Source organism: Manis pentadactyla, chromosome 6 (assembly GCF_030020395.1).
Source record: "Manis pentadactyla isolate mManPen7 chromosome 6, mManPen7.hap1, whole genome shotgun sequence".
NCBI lineage: Eukaryota > Metazoa > Chordata > Mammalia > Pholidota > Manidae > Manis > Manis pentadactyla.
Window position 1 is genome coordinate 118,781,472 of NC_080024.1, and position 20,949 is coordinate 118,802,420.

General features: G+C 35.0%; 1 protein-coding gene across 5 annotated transcripts in view; it reads left to right on the forward strand.

Moving 5' to 3' along the window:
• The window catches only part of YES1 (YES proto-oncogene 1, Src family tyrosine kinase), a 79,902-nt gene extending 69,611 nt beyond the window's left edge, over positions 1–10,291 (forward strand). For all 5 annotated transcript variants that reach the window (XM_057504071.1, XM_036905827.2, XM_036905830.2 and 2 more), the window contains 4 exons: positions 1,875–1,951; positions 2,987–3,140; positions 6,226–6,357; positions 7,262–10,291. In XM_057504071.1, the coding sequence (XP_057360054.1) occupies positions 1,875–1,951; positions 2,987–3,140; positions 6,226–6,357; positions 7,262–7,470 (572 nt within the window). In that variant the 3' untranslated portion in view covers positions 7,471–10,291. The remainder of the gene's footprint in view (positions 1–1,874; positions 1,952–2,986; positions 3,141–6,225; positions 6,358–7,261) is intronic.
• The last annotated feature ends 10,658 nt before the right edge of the window (positions 10,292–20,949 follow it).

The window sequence follows — 20,949 nt, forward strand, 5'->3', positions numbered from 1 at the left end:
GCCTTAGGATCATTTCCATCTACAGCAGTCCCTTTAGCATATCCTGTAGAGCTGGCTTAGTGGTGTTGAATTCCTTCAACTTTTGTTTATCTGGAAATTGTTTAATACCTGCTTCAAATTTAAATGAGAGTCTTGCTGGGTAGATGATTCTTGGTTGTAGGTTCTTCTGTTTCAGTACATTAAGTATATCATGCCATTCCCTTCTGGCCTGAAGAGTTTCTGTTAAGTCTGATGGGGTTTCTTTTTTAGGTAATCTTTTTTCTCTGGCTGCATTTAACACTCTCTCCTTATCCTTAATCTTTGCCATTTAATTATTGGGTGTCTTGCTGTTGTCTTCCTGGGGTTCTTTTTATTAGCAGATCTCTGTGCTTCCATGATGTGAGTGTTTATTTCCTTTCCCAGACTGGGGAAATTTTCAGCATTTCCTTAAAGAGACTTTCTGTCTCTTTGCCCTTCTCTTCTACTTCTGGTACTCCTGTTATGTGAATATTGCTTTGTTTGGATTGCTCTCTTACCTTTCTTTCATTCCTAGAGATCCTTTTTTCTCTCTTCCTCAGCTTCTTTGTTTTCCTGTTCTCTAATTTCCATTTCATTTACCATCTCCTCTGCATTTTCTAGTCTATTCTTAAATCCCGTCATTGTATGTATCATTTCAGATACTGTATTCTTCAGCTCTAAATGGTACTTTTTCAGGTTTTCTCTCTCTGTTGAAGTCTTCCCTGAGATCTTGAATACTTTTCTGTAAATCCATGAGCATGTTTATGACTCTTATTTTGAAATTTTTATCAAGAAGATTGATGATCTCTGTTTCATTTAGCTTTCTGGGGTTCTGTCTTGTAGTTTTGTTTGGATCATATTCCTCTGCCTACTCATTTTGTCAGGGTTTCTGTGTTTCTTTCTTTGTATTAGATGTCTCTGCTATGCTTTCTGGCCAGAGTCCACTGTAATGTGGGCCTGTGATCCTGGGGCAGATATCCAGGGCCAGGTGTGCAGCGCTTCTGTACTCCTAATCCCTCCCTGCTCCATTCCTTTTTCTCCCACCTGTGGGCTGGGGTAAGGGAAGGGTTTGGGTCTTGCTTCATCTCAGCTTTGCCACTTTACCCTCTTCTGTGTGGTCTTCTCTTCTTCCTCAGGTATAGGTGGTCTGTTCTGAAGTCTTCAGGTCGTTTTCAGGTTTAGTTGTATTTGCTGTATTTTCTTCTTTTATGTGTGTTTGGGAGGAGGTTTCTGCCTTGACTTCCTATTCCTTCCTAATCCAATCCTAACTAGCTTTATTTTCATTCAACATTTTGTTCTTGAGATTTATTCATATGGAAAAGGGAAAATCTAATTTGTATACCATTAACTTTTGAGTGAGATACTGTGTGAGTATACCATTTTTTATTTATTCCTTTCCCAGTAAACATTTAGGTTGCTTTTAGTTTGTCACTACTACACAAGGTACTGCAGTGAATTCCTTCTACTTGCCTCCTTTTGCACATGTGCAAGAGTTTCTAGTGTATTGGATGGTGTGAGCATTAGTATCACCTGGAAACTTGTTAGAAACCCAAACTCTAGTAATGGGACCTACCAGTCTTCACTTCCTTACCACCTTGCTGATCTTGATCAGAGTGAGGAAGGAATGCCCATAATTTGGTGAGACTGTTGCATTTTCCTTTTTTTCATGTTGTCAGAAGTTTTAAAATTTTCTATTTAGGGACTTTTTTTAGAATCTTTATTATTTCATAAATTCCAAAGCCCCCCCAAAAATATTAAAGAATGAAAAACTTAAGTATTGTGAAGTGGTGATTTTTTTTGGATGTAAGACAGTGTTTGTTTCAATCCTAATTTAAGATTTGTTTGTTTTTCCATGAATGTCTTGCTGTCTCTTATAGGCAGTTTGTTAGATTTCCTGAAGGAGGGAGATGGAAAGTATTTGAAGCTCCCACAACTGGTTGATATGGCTGCTCAGGTACTTACCTATTTATACATGTATCAATTTGAATTTGAAAATGTACATTAAAAATGTAAAATAATCTTAGTATAATGCTATTGTTTATATTGTGAAATAATGGAATTTTAGAGCTGAAAGGAACATTATAGATGATCCAGTCCCATCTTCTTATGTTGCAGATAATATCTGAAGATCAGAAGTATCTAACATTCACATAACTGATTAGAACCAGGCATGTAACTCCCAGTACACTGCTGTCCTGTATCATATAGCCTCTTAGAAACATCCACAAAATCTATATGTATTTCTGTTTCAATAGATAAGTTTTAAGACAGTGATTGCTATTGCAAAGAAAAACACTGGAAATGTGAAGTACATGCTGTATTTTTTTTAATATGATCCAAAACAAGAATTAAGATAGTGATGTATAGTCAAAAATGGATGATTTTACTGCTCTGAATTTTTGTTCCTAAATATAAGTAAAAACTTAAACATTCTGTTTAGACATAGGGTAGGTGGTCAAGGGGCCTTTTATTGGCTTTGGCTGACATGTTGGTTCTAAGACTACTCTCTTGGGAAGCATTCAAATGTTTGTGGATTCTGGCATTTTAGGGAAACTTATACCAAGAAGGTGTACATGTGAGATTTTAGTATATGCCAAGCCTAGTCCATGCACCTGGGATCAAGGCTCTTAGATGCTCTATAGTGAGGGTGGCAAACTATTTTTGTAAAGGGCCAGATAAATGTTTTAGGCTTTGTGGGCCACATACATCTCTGTTGTTTCTCCTCCTCTCTTCTCTCCACCATCTTTTTTCCCTTCTCCTCTCCCTGTTCTTTCCCCCCTCTCTTTTATCCCACCTTCCTTTCTCCTTCTGTTCCCTCTTCCTCCTCCATTACAGGGTTTTCTATTTTCCTGTTTACTTGCTCAATTCTGTCCTGTTACCATCATCTCGTTTTGAGATATGTAATTTTTCAGTGATCTGACTTAACAGTAACCAAAAGTGTCCTTTCTTCCCTTCCCCTTGTATCATATGTCTTTTTTTTCTTTCCAAGATTGCTGATGGTATGGCATATATTGAAAGAATGAATTATATTCACCGAGATCTTCGGGCTGCTAATATTCTTGTAGGAGAAAATCTTGTATGCAAAATAGCAGATTTTGGATTAGCAAGGTTAATTGAAGACAATGAATATACGGCAAGACAAGGTAAAATTACTTTCTGATAAATGTTCAGTGGATTTTCTTAACATTTTTCAAGTATTCAGTAATTTACAGTAATTACATAGTTCTAGGGCTGCTTAGAAGAGTCATAAACATTGATTTTATTCATAAGATTATACACAATACACGACACCATGGCTTTCTTGTAGTTACTTCCCCAAAGGAAGAACTTGATTTGGGTGTCCTTTGCATTACAAATATAGCAAGCAGTACATACCTCTTACACTTCTTTTGGCATGCCAATAGGAAACATTTTAAATTCCTATTTTTAGTTCTTAGTGTAGACCATCCACATTTTACTACACAACGGACCAGAAAAGGTGCATTTGAAGCTGATACAACTAAGAAATAGCATATAGTTTTGGAAGCAACCACACTGCCTTAAATGGATAAATAAACTGTGGTACATACACACAATGGACTATTATTCAGCAATAAAACAAATGAGTTATCAAGCCATGAAGAGACATGAAGAAATTTAAATGCGTATATTGCCAAGCAAAAGAAGCTAGTCTGAAAGGCTACATATTGTATGGTTCCAGCTATCTGACATTCTGGAAAAGGCAAAACTACAGAGACAGTTAAAAGGTAAGTGGTTGCCCAGTGCTCAACAGAAGAATAAGTGAACACAGAGGATTTTTAAGGCAGAGAAACTATTAAGTATGATACTGTAAGGGTGATTACATGATATTATGTATTTGTCAAAAGCCATAGATGGACAATACAAAGAGTGAACCTTAATATAAACTATGGACTTAGTTAATAATGTATCAATATTGCTTCACTAATTCTAACAAATATAGTACATTAATCCAAGATAATAATATAGGGAAGCTGTGAGGGAGAGGGTATTTGGGAACTCTGTGTACTCAGTATTTTTGTAAATCTAAAGCTGTTCTTAAAAAATGAAATCTATTATTTAAAAAAAAGAAATTGAATACAGTTTTATAAAGGCTTTGTAAACAATTTGTATATCAGATTTACAATAAGTATTATATATCAAATTTTGTTAAAAACATTTGGAAGGTTGACAATGTAAAGGTGAAGGAAGCTTATCAAAATTAACATAAGCTGATTCTTGTATTTGGTATCTGTGTCTCTATACTCTCATTCAGAACACAATGAACACACATATAATGTTTGTATGTGATTAGAGTATGGGTTTTTGAATCTCAATTCCATTTTTTACTGGCCCAGAGATTTCAACCAAGTTATCTAACCTTTTTGTTTGAGCCTCAGTGTCCTCAGTTACAAAGGCTAGTTGGTATATTACTTACTTTTCAAGAAAGTTATGAACTTTAAGGAAATAATAGATGTATAGTGCCTGACATTACCTAACATAGTAGATGCTTAATAAGTATTAGAGCTTACATTCTAATGGGCAAGGTAGAACTGTATAAAAGTAGCTATAAAGCAAGCTATTGTATAACTAATGTTAAAAAGTACATGGAAAATACTGTGGGAAAGTAGACAGAACAGGAAAGACTTCACAAAGGTGATGGGTCAAGAGCAGGGCTTTGAAGAAAGATTGTAACTTTGACAGGCAGAGATTATGTAAGATCCAGTTAAGTAACATAGATTATTCAATCTGTGTAAAACCTTCAGTGACCTTTTGTGCCTACAAAAAAGTTGTGTTGGCATTCAGTATCTCCTATAGAGTTACAGTCCTGCTAACCCTTAACAAAAATTTGAGTCCTAGGCATGAGGGTACAACTGTATATATGTAAGAGGACATGATTTCTGCTGTTAAAGAGCTTACTAATGTCTGAGACTGAATTTTAAACAAAACAATATAATCTGGTAACCCCAATATAAAGGTTAATAAAGATTTAGTGAGTAGACATAACAAAAAACCCTTTTTTTCCAGCTATTTACTATTACTATCATTTCATAAAGAAAGAGCGTTTTAACACTACACAAGTAGGAAGGACATGATCTCATAATAAAGGACACACCTATAAATTAATAATTTTAGCTGTGTGAATTGATAGGTGATTTTTTTTTCTTTTTTCATCAGACTGTGATTTTTTGTTAGTGAGCACATTGGTACACAATCCCCTGGGAACTAATGTCTTAAACCAGAGTTTCCCAGTTAGGGTTGGTATGACCTCCCCAGGACATTTGGCATTGTCTTGAGACCTGTTTTGTTATTACAACTGGGAGGCTGCTACTGGCATCTAGTGGGTAGAGTCCAGATATGGTTAAACATCCTACAGTGTACAAGTGAACCCCCACGAAACAGGATTATTCAGCCCCAAATGCCAGTTGTGCCAGGTCAACAAAGTTTGCCTTCAGCATGCTTTCTTGTCAGCCTCCATACGTTTGTGCTCTTCCCTCCAGCTGGAGTATCTTCCTATTCACGTATAATCTTTACCTATGCAAGTTCTACCATTGTCTAAGGATTATCTGGCTGCCACTTTTTTAACGAAGCTATTTTATAACACTACATACATACATACAGAATTTCAAGTATGTAAGACACCTATAATCTTATTTCCACTAAGTATATAAGCTTCACCAAGGCTATGTTTTTATGTACCCCTAGTGATTAGCATAGTGTTCTGTGCATAAAAAGCATACACTTAAATATGTGAGTAAATAATGTTTTTTAAAATAATAGTTCAATAAAATTTCCAGTAGAGATATCATAAAACAGAAAGGTGATTGTGATTGAAAACCAGTAGATATTAGAACCCAACAGAATATGCTCTCATCAACCAACCGTCAGCTATAGCTACTAGGTACTATACTTAGTTAAAGGTTAAAGATCCACTAATCCATGTTTTTAATTGCTTCTTAGAGTTTCTGCTTGTATTTTCTTGAATGGTTTTCTGTTCCTACTAGCATTTCTAATTCTTTTTTTATGTCATTGAATATCTTATCAGAAAGAAGTGTGATTTGATACAAATATTAAATATTAATGAATTTTTTCCCATGTATCTTAAACTTTCAAATTTTTGACACTGATGACACATATAACAGATATTGACAAAAGAGTAGACCTGCTTATGCCATATTTATAAAAATATTTAAAAAAACAATTTACTTAAGATTCTCAATATTGTTATAGGTGCAAAGTTTCCAATCAAATGGACAGCTCCTGAGGCTGCCCTATATGGTCGATTTACAATAAAGTCTGATGTATGGTCATTTGGAATTCTGCAGACAGAGCTGGTAACAAAGGGCAGAGTGCCATATCCAGGTAAGGTTGCCCTGAGTTGGCTCTTGGTTATCCCATCAGTGACTTTAACTGGAGTTTATTGGGAGTTAAAAATGTAAGGGAAGGAAAAGCCTTTATTCCTTCTCTTGTCTCTTCTGTTGCCCTCCCTCATTCCCTCTCTTTATTTTGGCATTAGATGGACAGCAGCAAGTGAGAGTCACACTCCTTGAGATAGGGCAAGTACGGAGACTTGCCTCACAGTCATTCTCCCTTAGGGCATTTTCCCAAAGGGTCTTTTATCTCCTCTTCTCTCAGATAATAAGCGAATCTTAAATATTCTGGGTCATCTACCCACTCCCACCTCCAAGTAATTGAGGGTATGCTTAGCCTGTGGTAACACAGGGTGAGTTTCTGATGGGTGATGGGGCCTATATTAAAGAGGAATACAAGAAACTGTAGTAACTTGAAGAAAGGGAACTGTTTCAGGAAATCGAATTGATAGAAAGTTATAGTTAATGTATTTGGCAAAACCAGGACTAGAATTCTTTGCTCTGAAATCCTGTTTGGAAGTTCTTTCAGACACTGTGTTGCCGCTATTCTTCATTAACCTACGTTTGGTCATAGTTAACTGTTAATATCAGAAGTTATAAGTACCTTAAAGTAGCACCCTAAATTCTCACTAATCAAATAGGGTTGGCTTTTGAATGCATTAGTGTTAGTAGGAAGAGTTCCCATGGAATGAAAAAACTGAACATGTTGAAACAGATTAGCATTTTCTAAGCTCTTCTTGATATACTTTGAAATTTAAAATTTATTTCCTTTGTTTAAAGAATCATTTCACTAAATAAATTTATACCTAAAATCAGTTAGTGGCTAGGGGACTTGTTCTGTTTTGCTACTGGTGTTTAAAGTCACTGTATTTGAATGTTTGAATCTTGTGTGTTAGGCATGGTAAACCGTGAAGTGCTGGAACAGGTGGAACGAGGATATAGGATGCCTTGCCCTCAGGGTTGTCCAGAATCTCTGCATGAATTGATGAATCTTTGTTGGAAGAAAGACCCTGATGAAAGACCAACATTTGAATATATTCAGTCCTTCTTGGAAGACTACTTCACTGCTACAGAGCCACAGTACCAGCCAGGAGAAAACTTATAATCCAAGTAGCCTTTTATATGCACAAATCTGCCAAAATGTAAAGAACTTATGTAGACTTCCTCACTGACATACAGGAATCAAAAGAAGATAATCATCTTCACTCTGCATGTTTTTAATGATAAACTGGAATTCCAGATATGGTTGCACAAAACCACTTTTTTTTTTTCCTCCAAGTGTTAAACTCTCAAGTACCGATGATGAATTTTCCAACTTATTTCAGGGTCCAAAGAAAGTATAGTTGAGATATTGATGACAGTGAGACTGATAGCATGACAATGAAGAGCATCAGGCTACAATTTTAGAAATTACTCCTTTGTTTTATTCCCCAAACTCAGATTTGATTAGAGAAAATTATTTATCATTATAGATAAAACTTGGGAGATGAAAATAGTTATACTACAATAAAATCTAAAATTAAGGAATTTCATGGGACCAAACAATTCCATTCCAGTTTTTAGAAATTTGCATTCATTATTCTGAGAAGTTTTTTCTAAATTGGACAGTCAGTATGCAATCTTAATATATGTCTCCTTTTGCATGGAAATGGGCCAGGCTCTCAGAAGCAAAAAGGGATATAAACAACTCTAAAATTGATTAAATATTAGATGACAGTAGTGAAATTTGAAAGAATAATTCACTTATTAATACTCATACTCATGGAACTGGAAAGTAGAAGAAATTTTTCACTTTAATGGTTTTCTGAATAGCTCGATTTAGCATAATGAAAGTAACTACTAAGTGGGTTAATCTGTCATAAGATTGCATTTTTTTTAAGGCAATATATCCAATCAAAGGGGAAATTTTTAAATCTTTAGATAGCATGAAAAAATAAGACCAAGCATTTAAGCAGTCCTTTTGAAACAACAGACTGGTACTGTGAGAGATTGCTAATGTGTACTTATGGTGATGGGTGCCACAAATATAAAATATCACTAGATCAGGGACTTGAATGCACTTTTGCTCTTACTGAATATAGACTAACAGGAAAATGTATTTAAAAGAAATATGAAAAAAGAAAATGTGAAAGTTTCGCAGCTAGAGGGATGGGACGTTATGCTTGGTGTCGATGTTAAGGAAAGACAAGAGACTTTGCTGGCACCCCAAGCTCCTCACTTAACTGTTCTCTGGGATTTTAAGAGTTAATAAGGTATGATTATAAAGCTAATCATTCTTAATGTAAACACTAAATGGGTGTTATACCCTCAAAAATACCTAAGTTAAGGCTTCTCATTTAATCCAGTGATAACAACTTTCATGTAAAACATTTTCAGAACTCCAGTTTTCAAATTTGTGTTTAAATCTACATTCACTTTTTAAAAACACATAATGGTAATCATTTTTTTCTTCTTAGAATTTAGTTGATTTGGGGAGAAAAACTTACTCAGAATAGTAACAGTGGTGAAAGAGGGTATAGTTTTTGTCTATTTAAAATAAAGTGAAACATACAAAATAAAACTGATTTTTATGACTTAACTCAAAAAGAAATTCCAAAGTATGAATTAGAAGAACAACATTATAGGTTTAACTGTTCAGTAAAGGAACTGAATCCGACAAATAAAAGTTGGGTATTTATATTTAAAATTTTTCTCTTTTTATCATCACACTTTAAATAAAGCAATACATCGGGTCCCTTATTTTAGAATTACAATTTTTAACTACCATCACTTACCTGATTTAATCATTAGATTAAAAAATTTGTGCCGTGGAATCTATGTTGAAATTGAGACCATTTTAAGATGTGAGAGATGAACTTCATGCAAATGGCGACAGTCTGGTACCAGAAATCATGCTGGTTTCTTATGTTTACATAACTTGCTTAGTATTGAATTACTCTTCCTAAAAGAAGACTGCCATTGTCATTTACCCTTAACACCTACAACCTGTGACATAAGATTTTTTAAGGGTTTTATGTGAACTATGATATTATAATTTTTCTAAGCATTTAAAAAATAACAAAATTATGTTTCTGTACTAATTCTGTTGAGAAAAATAAGCCAGGTAAAATTATGATATTAGGTTTTAACTGAATAATGGGTTCCTTATAATAGCAATTGTACAGTAAGGAAACAAAACACTAACTTAATGTGTATTCAGTTTAAATGGTTATGTATTTTTTAAATTGCCAAGAAAAATAAACAACTTTGTACATTTGAAGTTCTTTTTCAACAGCTTTTTGTTTTCAGTTATCTTAATGTGGAACTTAACCCTTACCAAAAAAAAAAGTTGGCAGAAACAACCTTCTAGCACAAACACCTTTTTAAGTGAATAATGGTAGCCTAAAACAATATTTTTATAAAGTATTATACTAATGTTTTGTGGATAACTGAAATAAAAGTTCTCATTGAATGTACCCATTTATCATTTTAGCCACTATTCACATTTTTTCATCAGTTTCTTAAAAAATTGGTATTTAAAGAAAAGTATATTCTGGGTTTTTTATTCAATTGGAAAAAAAGTGTTCAGTTATAAATCTTAAGCAGAGTTAAATCAATTATTTATTAAATTCAGAACATTATTTAACTCATCCTCTGTGGTTGATCATCTGTCAGGTGAGTGACATTATTACAGGTTGACTTTTTAAAAACTTGGACCAACCACTACAGTTAACATATTTGCATACAGTATATATACACATATCTTAATGTACAGAGAAGCCTAAGTGATTTGAATGAAGCTATTCACAGAGAATATGTGTGAAGGATATAAAACAGAATGGCCATTTTTTACTTTAAGGGACTTAATTTTCTGAAAATGAAAATTATGTGATCCTTCTTTCTGTGTGTGTTACATTTATCATAACAATAAAATATTAAATTTTGAATGGCCAGTCAAAAGCATTTATTTCCAGTAAGAAAATGGTATTACCTTTTACTATTATAAAAAATTATTAGTTTTGTTTTTCCCTAATTTCAGAAAAGTAACAAATGCATCATTTAGTGAAAATTTATTAAATATTTTTATACAGTTACTCAGTTTAAGAATGTTTTCCTAGTGTGCTGTTTGCCTTTTAATTTTGCTTGTAATTTTTTTACATTTAAATTGTATGTTGGTATGTCAAATATTTTTTATGCTTAAAAAGTCCTTTGCATCCCAAGATTAAATACTCACATGTTATATTTTCTGTTTTTCTTTTTTACATTTATCTTTAATTCATTGGAAGTTATTTGGGTATAAAATGCGACTGAAGGGTCTAGCATGATTTTTCCCATATAGTTTATTTTCCCAGTATCATTTATTGTTTAACCCATTCCCAACCCATTGATTTGGGTTCTTTGTTATGCACACATCTACACACATCTGTTTTATCCAATAAACATCGTTCTTCCATCAACATAACATTCTTAATTACTGATCACTTGATAATGCATTTGAATAGTTTATAGGCAAGTTGTCTTTGCTATTTTGTTTTTCCTTTTTTAAATTTTGGTATTCTGACAAATTCTTGATAAAGTTTAGGTTTTACTTTCATATTCCAAAAAAATTCAGGTGAAATTTTGGTCAGGATTACATTTTGCTTATAATAGATTTATTTGGTAAGAATTAACATCCTTCAAATTAGTCTTCCCACTCTTTCATGCAAGTTTTCATTTACATTTCTTTATATAGTTGGAAGATGAGTCTCATTTCTTGTCTGATTATACTGCTCTAAAGATGCCACCGCAGTGCTTCCAAAACCAGGTCTTCATTTTGTTAGAGAAGAAACCAATGTGCAGAGATTCAAGTGTGTGCCCCAACAGCATTTATTTCCCCTAAAATCAGCTCTTCTCCTGCCCTACCTCCAGTTTCTCCTTTTTTGTTTAAGTATCAAGTTGAGTTTCTGTCACCAGTAAACACAGTCCTGATATACATTCAAGTTGTCAGTACAGAAAGGAATAGTTCTGATTAAAATAAGTACCAAGTGCCCAGTGTCATCTGTTTGCCCCTCCACATCCACACTCTGTTGGAAGGCTGGCAGGTACCTGTTGGTATCCTTGCTATCCAGATCCTGTTGGGTAAAGCCAGTGAGCTCTAGTGGAAGATGGGTGGAAACCTCAAAGGAAGGCAAAGGTTTTTATTTCCCTGGTTGCCTCCCTGAGCCATTAGAGGCTGACTTTGTCCTTCAACCAAGGGATACTTTCAATATGGCTGCGTCTCCTTTTGAGGAGTGATAACAGCTCCCATGCCTTACCTTTTCTTCCTTAGAATGTGCTTCTGACTTCGGTTACCCTATCCTGCCCACCCGTTTGTAAATATGGTTGATTTAATTTGTGCCATCTTGTTTGCAGTTGGGATGCTGACTGATATTCCTTATACTACCAATGGCTGTATCCTTATTAAATAGGAAATGACATCAAAGTGGCAATTTATAAGAAACAGTAATATAGTAGCAAGATACTGTATTAAATATAAAAATATCATGAGACCTTATTCATTGGAGAGAGCACACCACTTTTTTTTAAGTTGAGGTGTATACATTATGTTAGTCTCGGGTATAAAATATAATGAATTGATGTTTCTGCAGTGAAATGACCATCACAGTAAGTCCAGTTAACATCTGTCATACATAATTGCTTTTTTCTTGTGATAAGAACTCTTAAAATCTAGGAACTTTCAAATATGCAGTACAGTATTACTATATAGTTGCCATGCTGCACATTATATCATGACTTTATAACTATATATATATATATATATACACACACACACACACACACACACACACTGCATTATTCATTCATCCATCAATGGACACTTGGGTTGTTTCTATATTTTGACTTTGTGAATAATGCTGCAATGAACAGGAGAGTGCAGGTATCTCTTTGACTATCTTGTTTCCATTTCCTTTGGATATATACCCAGAAGTGGGACTGCTGGATCATACAGCAGTTTTATGTTTAATTTTCTGAGGCACTGCCATACTGTTTTCCACAGTGGTAGTACCAGTTTGCATTCTCACTAACTGTACAAAAGCTTCCTTTTCTCCATATCCTTATCAACACTTGTTATTTACTGTCTTTGATAACATGATAACAGCCATTCTAACTTGTATTATCTCAGTGCGGTTTTGATTTGCGTTTCTCTAAAGCGGTGTTGAGCATCTTTGAGTGTATCTGTTGGCTATCTGTATGTCTGTTAAAGTGTATTTGGGTCCTCTGCCCATTTTTTTTTTTTGAGAGGGCATCTCTCATATTATTGATCAAATGGTTGTTAACAACAATAAAATTCTGTATAGGGGAGTCAATGCTCAATGCACAATCATTAATCCACCCCCAGCCTAATTCTCATCAGTCTCCAATCTTCAGAAGCATAATGAACAAGTTCTTACATGGTGGACAAATTCTTACATAGTGAATAAGTTCTTACATGGTGAACAGTACAAGGGCAGTCATCACAGAAACTTTCAGTTTTGATCAGTCATTATGAACTATAGACAATCAGGTCAAATATGAATATTCATTTGATTTTTATACTTGATTTATATGTGAATCCCACATTTCTCCCTTTATTATTATTATTATTATTTTTAATAAAATGCTGAAGTGGTAGGTAGATGCAAGATACAGGTAGAAAACATAGTTTAGTGCTGTAAGAGAGCAAATGTAGATGATCAGGTCTGTGCCTATAGACTAAGTGTTAATCCAAGCTAGACAAGGGCAATAAAACATCCACAGATGCAGAAGATTTCTCTCAAAACAGGGGGGGTGAGGTTCTAAGCCTCACCTCTGTTGATCCCCAATTTCTCACCTGATGGCCCCCCTGCGACTGTGCCTGTCTTAGGTTGTTCCTCCCTTGAGGAATCTTACCTGTCTCTGGCTAACCAGTCATCTTCCGGGGCCATACAGGGAAATGTAAAGTTGGTAAGTGAGAGAGAGGCAGTATTGTTTGAAAAGGTTAGCTTTTTACTTCTTTGCAGATTTATGCCCTGTGGCTTTTATGCCCAGTATTTGTCTTGAGGTATCGTTACCACTTGGAAGAATTATTTTACTCGGTACATTCGATTTGAGGCACGAATTCTATTTAAGGGTTGTAATTAGGAAGGAAGAAGAAAAGCTATAGGAGTAGCAGACGAAAGAAAACGTGGGAAGATTGATTATTTCTTTGACATATCTTCTTGTAGAGTAACTTAAGCATGTATAGGTTTTAAACTACTAATTAAATTGTGTACACATATTAACATAATAGGAATACAGTTACATAACCAAAGCAGACCTATAATTACCAGCCACCTCCTGTGAAACCAAGAAAACCAGTTAGGCATCCTAGGCATTTGTGAAAACTTACCTATGATATGGTGGATATTGTCCAACTGAACTTGAACAGTCTGAGAGAAATCAGACAAATTAAAACAAACCATTCTTGGGAACTGTTCACATCCATATGTTCTTTTAACAGTAGATAGTCTGTAGTTGTTAGATTTTGGAGCACTACAACTTGCACTTCTAATTCTTGGTTGAGTTCCAAGAGTATAGATCCAGTCAAATTTGTTGTTTTACTGTATACACAGGCCAGCTTAGATATCTCCTTCTTCATTCCAATAGCAAGTCCAGGAACCAGTGGGACGAATGCAGCTACAACTGCAGCATCGCCTGGATCTTTGTTGAGGTTTTTTGATGATCATCTTCTGGTGTGACTCTTCCAGAGAGTGCTGATGTTGGAAGTTCTTCATATCGTATCTTAGTTCACTTTCTGGGTAGCCAAATTAGGCTTTCATCCTCTGTATAAACACAAACAGACCCTTTGCCCACACTTTGTTATATGCCCTTTATACCATTGTGTAGAACTCATTGGAGGTCACCACACAGGAACTGCTTTTTTTTTTTTTAATAGAAAGGAATATTATCAGAACAGTGTACCTCCATAGGCGATCATCTGACACGCTTTAAGTGATCAAAATTAAGGATATTTAAAGCATGCATTAATCGTTGATTTACAGTTAGTTTTATCCTATCAGGGAGTAATCCCCCTTCACTTTCTTTTTTTTAAATTTTTTGGTTATCTTTAATCTACACTTACAGGAAGAATATTATGTTTACCTGGCTCTCCCCTATACCAGGTCCCCCCTATAAACCCCTTTACAGTCACTGTCCATCAGCATAGCAAAATGTTGTAGAATCACTACTTGTCTTCTCTGTGTTGTACAGCCCTCCCCTTTCTCCCACCCCCCCCATGCATGCTCATCTTAATACCCCTCTTCTTCTTCCCCCCCCTTATCCCTCCCTACCCACCCATCCACCCCAGTCCCTTTCCCTTTGGTACCTGTTAGTCCATTCTTGGGTTCTGTGATTCTGCTGCTGTTTTCCTTCAGTTTTTCCTTTGTTCTTATACTCCACAGATGAGTGAAATCATTTGGTATTTCTCTTTCTCCACTTGGCTTATTTCACTGAGCATAATACCCTCCAGGTCCATCCATGTTGCTGCAAATGGTAGGATTTGCCCTCTTCTTATGGCTGAGTAGTATTCCATTGTGTACATGTACCACATCTTCTTTATCCATTCATCTACCGATGGACATTTAGGTTGCTTCCAATTCTTGGCTATTGTAAATAGTGCTGCGATAAACATAGGGGTGCATCTGTCTTTCTCAAACTTGATTGCTGCGTTCTTAGGGTAAATTCCTAGGAGTGGAATTCCTAGGTCAAATGGTAAGTCTGTTTTGAGCATTTTGATGAACCTCCATACTGCTTTGCACAATGGTTGAACTAATTTACATTCCCACCATCAGTGTAGGAGGGTTCCCCTTTCTCCACAGCCTCGCCAACATTTGTTGTTGTTTGTCTTTTGGATGGCAGCCATCCTTACTGGTGTGAGATGATACCTCATTGTAGTTTTAATTTGCATTTATCTGATAATTAGTGATGTGGAGCATCTTTTCATGTGTCTTTTGGCCATCTGTATTTCTTTTTTGGAGAACTGTTCAGTTCCTCTGCCCATTTTTTAATTGGATTATTTGATTTTTGTTTGTTGAGGTGTGTGAGCTCTTTATATATTTTGGATGTCAAGCCTTTATTGGATCTGTCATTTACAAATATATTCTCTCATACTGTAGGGTTCCTTTTCTATTGATGGTATCTTTTGCTGTACAGAAGCTTTTCAGCTTAATATAGTCCCACTTGTTCATTTTTGCTGTTGTTTTCCTTGCCCAGGGAGATATGTTCAAGAAGAGGTCACTCATGTTTATGTCTAAGAGGTTTTTGCCTATGTTTTTTTCCACGAGTTTAATGGTTTCATGACTTACATTCAGGTCTTTGATCCATTTTGAATTTACTTTTGTATATGGGGTTAGACAATGGTCCAGTTTCATTCTCCTACATGTAGCTGTCCAGTTTTGCCAGCACCATCTGTTGAAGAGACTGTCATTTCACCATTGTATGTCCATGGCTCCTTTATCAAATATTGATTGACTATATATGTTTGGGCTAATGTCTGGGGTCTGTAGTCTGTTCCACTGGTCTGTGGCTCTGTTCTTGTGCCAGTACCAAATTGTCTTGATTACTATGGCTTTATAGTAGAGCTTGAAGTTGGGGAGTGAGATCCCCCCTACTTTATTCTTCTTTCTCAGGATTGCTTTGGCTATTCGGGGTCTTTGGCATTTCCATATGAATTTTTGAATTATTTGTTCCAGTTCATTGAAGAATGTTGCTGGTAATTTGATCGGGATTGCATCAAATCTGTATATTGCTTTGGGCAGGATGGCCATTTTGACGATATTAATTCTTCCTAGCCACGAGCATGGGATGAGTTTCCATTTGTTAGTGTCCCCTTTAATTTCTCTTAAGAGTGACTTGCAGTTTTCAGAGTATAGGTCATTCACTTCTTTGGTTAGATTTATTCCTAGGTATTTTATTCTTTTTGAATCAATTGTGAATGGAATTGTTTTCCTGATTTCTCTTTCTATTGGTTCATTGTTAGTGTATAGGAAAGCTACAGATTTCTGTGTGTTAATTTTGTATCCTGCAACTTTGCTGTATTCCAATATCAGTTCTAGTAGTTTTGGGGTGGAGTCTTTAGGGTTTTTTATGTACAATATCATGTCATCTGCAAATAGTGACAGTTTAACTTCTTCTTTACCAATCTGGATTCCTTGTATTTCTTTGTTTTGTCTGATTGCCGTGGCTAGGACCTCCAGTACTATGTTAAATAGCAGTGGGGAGAGTGAGCATCCCTGTCTAGTTCCCGATCTCAGAGGAAAAGCTTTCAGCTTCTCACTGTCAATTATAATGTTGGCTGTGGGTTTATGATAAATGGCCTTTATTATGTTGAGGTACTTGCCCTCTATTCCCATTTTGCTGAGAGTTTTTATCATGAATGGATGTTGACCTTTGTCAAATGCTTTTTCAGCATCTATGGAGATGATCATGTGGTTTTTGTCTTTCTTTTTGTTGATGTGGTGGATGATGTTGATGGATTTTCGAATGTTGTACCATCCTTGCATCCCTGGGATGAATCCCACTTGGTCATGGTGTATGATCCTTTTGATATACTTTTGACTTCGGTTTGCTAATATTTTATTAAGTATTTTTGCATCTACATTCATCAGGGATATTGGTCTGTAATTTTCTTTTTTGGTGAGGTCTTTGCCTGGTTTTGGTATTAGGGTGATGTTGGCTTCATAGAATGAGTTTGGGAGTATTCCCTCCTCTTCTATTTTTTGGAAAACTTTGAGGAGAATGGGTATTATGTCTTCTCTGTGTGTCTGATAAAATTCCGAAGTAAATCCTTCCGGCCCGGGTGCTTTGTTCTTGGGTAGTTTTTTTATTACCGTTTCAATTTCTTTGCTCATAATTGGTTTGTTTAACTTTTGTGTTTCTTCCTTGGTCAGTCTTGGAAGGTTGTATTTTTCTAGGAAGTTGTCCATTTCTTCTAGGTTTTCCAGCTTGTTGGCGTATAAGTTTTCATAGTAGTCTTTAATAATTCTTTGTATTTCTGTGGAGTCTGTCGTGATTTTTCCGTACTCATTTCTGATTCTGTTGATTTGTGTTGATTCTCTTTTTCTCTTAATAAGTTTGCCTCTGCCCATTTTTTAAACAGGTGTCTATGGTATTAAGTTGTATGAGTTCTTTGTATTAACCTCTTATTGGATATATCATTTGCAAATAAATATCTTATTCCCTTCCATAGGCTGCCTTTTCATTTTGTTGATATTTCTTCTTGAGTGAGCTTTAGTGGTTTGTTCATAATCTTCCCTTACTATCCTTTTAATGTCTGCAGGGTCTGTAGGGACACCTTCGCTTTCATTCTGGATCTTGGTAATTTTTATCTTCTCTCCTTTTTTCTTGGTAGTCTGGATAATGCTTTAACAGTGTGATTTTCTCAAAGAAGTAGTTTTGGATTCATTGATTTGCTCTATATGTGTGTGTGCATAAATGTGTTCTATTGCACTGATTTCTGATCTTATCTTTCTTTTTTACTAATTCTGCCATTTTGTGCTTTATTTGCTGTGTTATTGGGATATATTTACACTTTTCCTAGTTTTTTGAGTTGGAAGCTTAGATTATTGACTTGAGACTTTTCTAATACTAGCATTTAGTGCAATAAGTTTCCCTTTAAATACTGCTTTAACTGCATGCCACATACTTTAATATGTTGTGTTTTTATCATAATTGAGTTAAGAATATTTTCTAATTTTCCTTCTGAGTTTTTTTTTGACCCATGAGTTATTTATATGTGTGCTGTTTGTTAAATATTTGGGTATTTTCCATATATCTCTTAGTAATTGTAGTTTGTTTCTGTCTGGGTAAAAAAATATGCTTTGTATAATTTAAATCTTCTTAAATGTATTAAAGTTCTGTCTTGTGGCCCAGGATAATCTACCTTGGTGAATATTGTATGAGTAATTGAGAATAATATGCATCCTACTTTTGTTGACAAAGAGTATTTTATAAATGTCAGTTTGGTCAAGTTAATCGATAGTGTTGCTTAATCCTCTATGTTTTTACTGCTTTCCTGTCTACTTTTTAAATTATTGAGATGAATGTTGGACTCAACTATAATTGTAGATTTTTCTCATATATATATATATATATATATATATCATGAAGCTTGTTTATGGTGCATATAAGATTTTTCTCATATATATATATATATATATATATATATATATATATATATATATATATCATGAGTGCTTTTTTAAGGCACTCATGATAAATTGATCCCTCTACCATTATTAAATGTCTCCCTTTATCCCTAGTAATATTCCTTTGGGTAGATCCAATTCTCCCATTTGGTATCATTTTCTCTCTCCTTGAAGAACTTCCTTTAATATTTCTTGTTGCACAGGTCTCATAGTACTGCATTTTAAACGTTTTTATTTGACTTCCTTTTCGAAATATGTTTTAGTTCAGTTAAGAATTCTAGGTTAATGGGGTTTTTTCCTGCAATACTCTTCACTGTCTTCTGACTTGTCTTATTCCTGACCAAAGGTCTTTTGTTGTCCTCAACTTTGTTCCTTTATATGTAAAGGGCCTGTTGTTATTTTCCTGGATTTAAAATATACAGTCTCTTTATTCGTAGTTCTCAGAAATATATTTATGACATGTCTTTGCATGGCTTTCTTAAAGATTCTACTTGGGGTTGAGATTCTTGATTCAGTGGGTTTATACCTGGAAATTTGAGGGCCATTATTTTTCAGCTTGTTTTTCCTATTTGCTTTTTCTGAATCCCCAATTACGTGTATATTGGGCCATTTAATAATGTCTCATGGGTTATGGATTCTTTGTTCTTTCCTCTTTCTGTTTAATCTTTCTCTATACTTCATTTTGGATAGTTTCTTTTGCCCTGTGTCATATTCACTAATCATTTCTTTTGCAGTGTCTATTATGCTTCTAATCCTATAGAGTGTATAGTTTTTATCTCACAAACTCTAGCTTTAATTTTTTTCTTTTTATATTTTTCATACCTTTCTTCATTATGCTTACATATTCTTCTGCCATCTTGAATATTCTTATCTGGATGTTAGGATCTGTTTTTATTAACTGACCTTTCTCCTGCTTGTGGCCTTTATATATGCCTGGTAAATCCAATTGGATGTTAAACACTATAGATTATAGGTTTTGGTTGCTGGAAATTTTTTTTATTCTTTTAAATGTTAAATTTTGATTTTGTGTACACTTTATACTCTGGCTGGTGGGGTCAGGAATATTCTAAGCCTCATGCAACCTCCAGGGATTATTTTTTCTATTCTTAAAATTGGAATTAGTTGAATCCTTCAGAAATTTGCATTCAAGCACTGCTAGATCCAAGATAATCTTTGCTCTTAGGAGAACTGATCTCCACTAGTAAGTCAATACCCTGGTGAGGAGTCTACTCAGTGCTCCACATATTACTAAGCCTTTTCTTTCTGGATAGCATGAACAGGTACTGGTCCCAGTCCTGGGCAATTTTTTTTTTTGCCTGTCCCTTTCTGGTTGTTCTTTCTCAAACTTGAGTAGTTTCTTCTTATTCACATGCATATCAGTACTCAGCAAAAGATTAGAAGGGATCCTTCTGTTCTCTGCCTCTCAAGTTATAGTCACTTTGCCCTAATCTAATATAAACACTAGAATTTGTCTCCTCAATTTAGCAACACTGCTGGGCTTTGTTTGGGTGCCCCCTACTACCTTTGCACTGTAGCCTGCAAATAGCCTTTAGACAGTAAATTGGTGCAAATGTTGGGTGCTTTCCTTCTCTTCACTCCAAGATCACACTCCTGCTATCTCTGTGGTCCAATGTCTTTAGTCCTTTCTTCCAAATATTTTAGCTGGTCTTCTAGTTGTATAAGATAGGAGTATAAATCCTGTCTCTTAATTTATTTTCCCTAAAAGTAACAGGCTATGAATTACAGTGATTTTTAAGGGGTAATTAACTACGAGTAGCATTTGGAATGGCTAGGTATCCAGGCCTCTCCCTTTATACTAAGTTGATAACAGTATTAACAATTTTCCAACGTTCAGTTTGCCTTGGGAGATTCCTAGATGTAATCTGGGAGCTGGTGATCAAAAGTTTTTGGTTGCTGGAATTTTTTGTATTCGTTAAAATGTTGAATTTTTATTTAATGCACACTTTATATATACTCTGGTTGGTAGGGTCAAGAACTATTCTAAGCCCCATATAACCTGATCACCACAAGGGAAACAAAGTGAAGCAGCTATTTCTGACATTTCCCCCAGGATTCAGTCCTGAACATGACTCTCAAAGGTTAGAAAGGACACAAGCCACCTCAACTAAAAGAAAAGCTGTCCCATCCATTCCTCCATAATCACCAGGGATAGGTTTTCAAGACCAAACTTCACAGAAAGGCAAAATATGATTCTCAACAATAAATATGAATAGATACATGAACACCAATGTGAACAAAGTGCCATGAACTCAAATCCACACCCAAGGGCTAATATTTGAGACAAGTCAACTTAATGGAGAAACAAATGAAAACTTTGTTTTGAGAAGATATGGTATCCCTTTTTTGAAAAGGGGTGATGGTATAAGTAGTCCCCCTTTATCCTTACTTTCGCATTTCATGGT